This window comes from Temnothorax curvispinosus, unplaced genomic scaffold (assembly GCF_003070985.1).
Source record: "Temnothorax curvispinosus isolate PA1 unplaced genomic scaffold, ASM307098v1 QBEX01006100.1, whole genome shotgun sequence".
NCBI lineage: Eukaryota > Metazoa > Arthropoda > Insecta > Hymenoptera > Formicidae > Temnothorax > Temnothorax curvispinosus.
This window is the reverse complement of record NW_020215880.1, coordinates 1-4921: the sequence shown is the minus strand read 5'-3', so window position 1 is coordinate 4921 and position 4921 is coordinate 1. Positions and strand designations below refer to the sequence as shown.

The 4921-nt window shown below is 55.7% G+C and overlaps 1 protein-coding gene across 1 annotated transcript; it reads left to right on the top strand.

The window, feature by feature from the left end:
* Nucleotides 1-1030: 1030 nt before the first annotated feature.
* Nucleotides 1031-2032, top strand: LOC112455474. Its single transcript, XM_025017412.1, has one exon. It carries the CDS (start codon nt 1031-1033, stop codon nt 2030-2032), a length of 1002 nt encoding a protein of 333 aa, XP_024873180.1.
* The last annotated feature ends 2889 nt before the right edge of the window (nt 2033-4921 follow it).

Genomic DNA, 4921 nt, shown 5'->3' with positions numbered 1-4921 from the left:
CTTCGCTTTATCGCAAATCCGGGTACGGCTCTACCGCCCCCCGAGCATCTGGTCCTTCGAGCCGGATAATCATATCTTCGCGATTAGTCTATTACCGCCGACCTTTCGCGTGTCCTTTCATTGTTCTAAGTCACTGAATCATTTTGTAACGCGTAATGCAATAGCACGTGACCTTGCGGGTCTCGCAGGATCTCCCGTATCGCAACGCTCGCTTCGCGAAGGGAATTCTCGCGTAGCATCGCGCAATCGGCCATTAGCCGCCTGTAATCTACGCGAATTCGCTGAATTCTTATTCTCGCATTAACGAGGTGCAATAACGCTCGGCGTGCTGACAACTCGTGTCTTGCGCGGTATCTCTCGTGCAACGCTAGCTTCGCAACGGGAATACGCGTGCGAACTTCGTTCGTCATAGCTCGGGCTGCAGCCGTTAATCGCCTTAAAATCGAATCCGCGCTAGCCGCGGTAATTATTCGCCATTTAATTGACTTGATCGTAACCGAAATATTCGGTCGAATATCCGAGTATTCCGGGCCAGCGATACTTTCGCGCATAGAGACAACGGCCGTGGCCTTCGATTACGGGCCGGTCTCGCGCGCGTTGTTTTTCTGTATAGTCTCGAGCATCGCTCGTGTTTACGTCGTTGCGAGGTACGTACAGCCCGACCCAGCATTTGTATTGTCCCGACATTCGGGATCCGTCCGAGAGTACCATCGCTCGAAAATATTATTGTCACCGATCGAGAATATTTGCCTTTCGAACTCTGCGACGCGTGTTTATCGCGCTAATCCAACGGCTGATATTCTCCGCGTTCAACTCGAGGAATATTATCGAGAATATTCCTTCGGGACTTGCGCGAGCACCGAACGGAGCCGTCCGTTATCCCTCACCTTGGCGACCTGACTTTCGTGATTGTTTTCGCCGGGTTTCGATATTGTTGGTTCGAGTTGCCGTCGCCTCCGACTGCCTATTCGTCGTTTACCCTTCGCTCTTAGCTTCGTCTGTCTGTGGTGGACGACCCCTTTGTTACATCATGTCGAAAAACGCATATGCTCGTCGCGAAGTATGCAATCGGCGTATGCAAGAAATACACGACCTCTCCCTACAAGCCGCGACCGACGCGGCAATACGAGCGACCTTCCTCGCTCGCTACTCGAGCGTAGCGAAGATCGCGGACGATTTTGAGGCCACCCACCTGAAGGTCATCCAAGAAACGGCGGATTTCGAGGACGAAATCCGAGCCAGTTTCGATAAAATGCATTACGCCGTAAAGAGTCGATATCACCGTGAAACGGGCGCGCCATTCGGAGGCGCGCCGGCACAGCCCTCGGGTCAGACCTCGGTGGTCAAGTTGCCTAAGATCCCGCTACCGCAGTTTTCCGGCGACCTTACGTTGTGGCCTTCCTTCATCGCGTTGTTCAACGCGTCGATACACAACCAGCAGATTTCCGCGATAGAGAAATACCAGTATCTGCTGGCTTCACTCAAAGGGGAACCACTCAACGTGGTGAAAAACCTGCCGTTTTCCGATGAGTACTATCTGATCGCTTACGACTCGCTGGTCGATCGATACCGGAATAAGAGAAGGTTAGCGGACCATCACTTGAATTCGATAATCGAGGCAAAGCCATTGAAGGCGGAGACGGCCGAGGCTCTTCACCACTTATTAGATACGTTTACCGAGAACACGCGCGCGCTCGCGTTGATGAAGATCTCTACCGATTCTTGGGACTTTATCCTACTGAAGTTTTTGTTAGACAAGCTTCCTTGTTCCCTTCGGGAAAAATTCGAGTCCGCTCACCGGGCTGAGGAAATACCGCGATGTACTCAACTCTCGAAATTTCTAGCGGAACATTGTCAGGTTCTCGAGGCCGTCGCGGGCCCGTCCTCCAAAACCAAGTCCACGCCGGTCTCTTTGTTCGTGACTAGCACGGCCGATTGCCCCGTTTGTAAAGAGCCTCACTACGTGTCGAAGTGCAACCAGTTTTTAAAACTCTCGCCGAGAGAGAGAGGCAGGCTAAGGCTCGCGACTTAAAATTGTGCTTCAACTGCCTGCGCTCAGGGCACGGATCGAAAGATTGTCCCTCCGCGTGGACATGCCGATCGTGCGGTATGCAACACCATACGCTGCTGCATTTCGAGCAGGCCAGCGTCCCGTTCCCCGCGAACGCTCCGGCGGTCACTCCGGTCGACGACCTCGCGGCGCCGGGGGATACAGACGGAAACTAGACGACCACATTGCCTTGAGACATCATGGGCGCGCGCACTTCACCACTCGTGATGTCTCTCGTCCGTTCGTCGCACGGGCGCGTTCGCGACGAAGATGTTCGTGGTCGCAGTTTTCGTTTGGACGAGGTCGAGTCTTACACACTCACCCCGTCCCGGGTCCCTTACGACTCATCGTGCACCGTCGAGTCACCATACACTCACGGTGCTTTTGGACACCGCCGTCTTGGCGCATCACCACTCGGGTGGCGCCGAACGGTAGGACCTCGTTACCGCCGTCTTGGCGTAGCACCATGGTTCTCCCGCTATCACGGAGGGCTCAGGGTGTCGCCGAACGGCTGGACCTCATTCGGAGGTCACACATCGTCACGCGTGATGTCTCTCGTCCGCGCGTCGCTTGGGCGCGTTCGCGGCGAGGATATTCGCGTGATCGTGGCTCGTTGAACGAGGGCGAGGCCCTACACCCTCGCCCCGTTAACGCGCACCGTCGAGTAACCTACACTCACGGTGCCTTTGGACACGCGCCGTCTCGGCGTATCACCATTCGGGTGTCGCCGAACGGTAGGACCGCATTACCGCCGTCTTGGCGTATCACCACGTCCCTCCCGCTATCACGGAGGGCTCGTCGGGTGTCGCCAAACGGCCGAACCTCACTCGGAGGTCATATCCGTCGAGTCACACACACTCACGGCGTCATTGGATCCCGCCGTCTTGGCGTATTGCCATGGCCCTCCCGCAACCACGGAGGGCTCGTCGGGGGTCGCCAAACGGCCGGACCTCATTCGGAGGTCCTGCACAAGCTCGCTCGCTTTGAGCTCAAGTTGAACCTTCCCACACTTCGGAAACCCCTCCGACCGAGGAGGAGAAAATTGTATCGTTCGTGGCGCTCGATCCGCCTGACGCGGTGCATCCAGTGCTAGAAAAATTCTATTCAATCGAGAAAATTAGTCGAATTATAGCATACATTCTTAGGTTTGTAAATCATTTCCGTGCAAAATCTGCTCCTACGACTTTGGCCATAGATCAGTTCGAACTGCATTCCGCGCTCCTACTAGTTGTAAGGAGTGTACAGGCGGATGCTTTCCGCGATGAGATCGATCGTCTTCAAAGCGGGAGAAGGCTCCCCAAGCCACTTCTCAAGCTCGCTCCCTTCCTTGATCCGGTGGGTATTCTCAGGGTGGGCGGCCTGCTTGCAAAATCCGGATTTACATTCGAGAACAAGCACCCTGCCTTGCTGCCCTGCAAACATAGGCTCACGGATCTCGTTATCGAACACGTGCACCGCACGAACATGCACCCTGGTCGGCGCACGCTGCAATACCTGCTCACGCAACATTATTGGGTCCTCGGGGTGCATCGCGCTATACAACGCGTACTCTCGAGATGTCATCAATGTTTCCGCGTAAAAACACACACTTCTCAGCCCCTCATGGCGGAACTACCGGCCGATAGGGTCCGACGGGCCAAGCCATTTTCGATCCGCGGAGTTGATTTCGCGGGACCGTTCAACATAGCACCGACCCTGCCGACCTCGAAGTCCTATCGCCGGGTCACTTCCTCACGGTGGAACCGCTCGTCTCCGTTCCCACTCAAGACGTGACTCCGTTACCGATGAATCGTCTGAGTCGGTGGCAACTCGTCCAACGAATACGCCAGGACTTCTGGAGGCGCTGGCATCAGGAGTAGCTCCATACGCTGCAACAGCGTCCCAAATGGTGGACCTCCGTCAACCCGCTCGGTGTCGGGGCGTCAGTCCTCCTCAAGGACGCCAACATGCCTCCTCTGCGTTGGAGGCGAGGACGAGTGGAGGCGCTGCATCCGGGCAGCGACGGCGTTCCGCGTGTCGCCACGGTGCGGGTGGCGGACGGCACGATCACGCGTCCCCTAGTGAAGCTGTGCCCCCTGCCGATGGGCCCTGCTCCACAGGCGACCGATTCAGATTGATAGTAAAATACAACTCGTTGTATTTTGGTGGGCGGTATGTTTGGCGCTCACCAAACTGTAGATAGATGCATGTATCATACTTAATTGTTTAGTCTCGTTACTCGTTGTACATAGCATTCTTGCGTACCTAGTATTAAGTATTTCGGTGACTCGCGCGAAACGTCGGCGGATCGCGATCAACGCGGAATCGATAATTGCGCGACTCACCAATCGGTGCTGCCCTCGGTCACCCCACGAGGGCACCCGCCTGAAGAAGAAGTACTCGCTCGCGACACTGTTCCAGCGCCGCGAGCTCTCGGCACTCATCGTTACGCCGGCTCATCGTTACGACGTCTCATCGTTACGACGTCTCGGAACACAGAGAGATTAACGGAGCACAAAGAGATTATCGGAGCAGAGAGACTTGCGCTAATATCCGGAGTCGCGAGATCATCCGCTCGCTCCCGGATAGTGCGATCGCCTAATTTCTCGGCCTGTTTGTGTGCTGCCTTTACCTGCTTCCTCCTGCTTGCTTGCTGCCTGCCTTAACTTACTGCTGTCTGCCTCGCTTTCGCCTTGCTTGCTGCCCTGCTTGCGTTGCTGCACGAGCCCTATCGCGACCGAGACGAAGCCTCCAGGAGTCGACGGCACAACGAACGGTGAGTCGCATTTGCATAACTTAACTTTCGCTTTGGGGAGACTTTACACATCTCCCCTGGTCCTTCGAGCTTCGCTTTATCGCAAATCCGGGTACGGCTCTACCGCCCCCCGAGCA

Bases quoted from the DNA above. Each gene is read 5' to 3' on its own strand.
- LOC112455474 (XM_025017412.1), top strand. From the start codon at position 1,031: ATGTCGAAAAACGCATATGCTCGTCGCGAAGTATGCAATCGGCGTATG.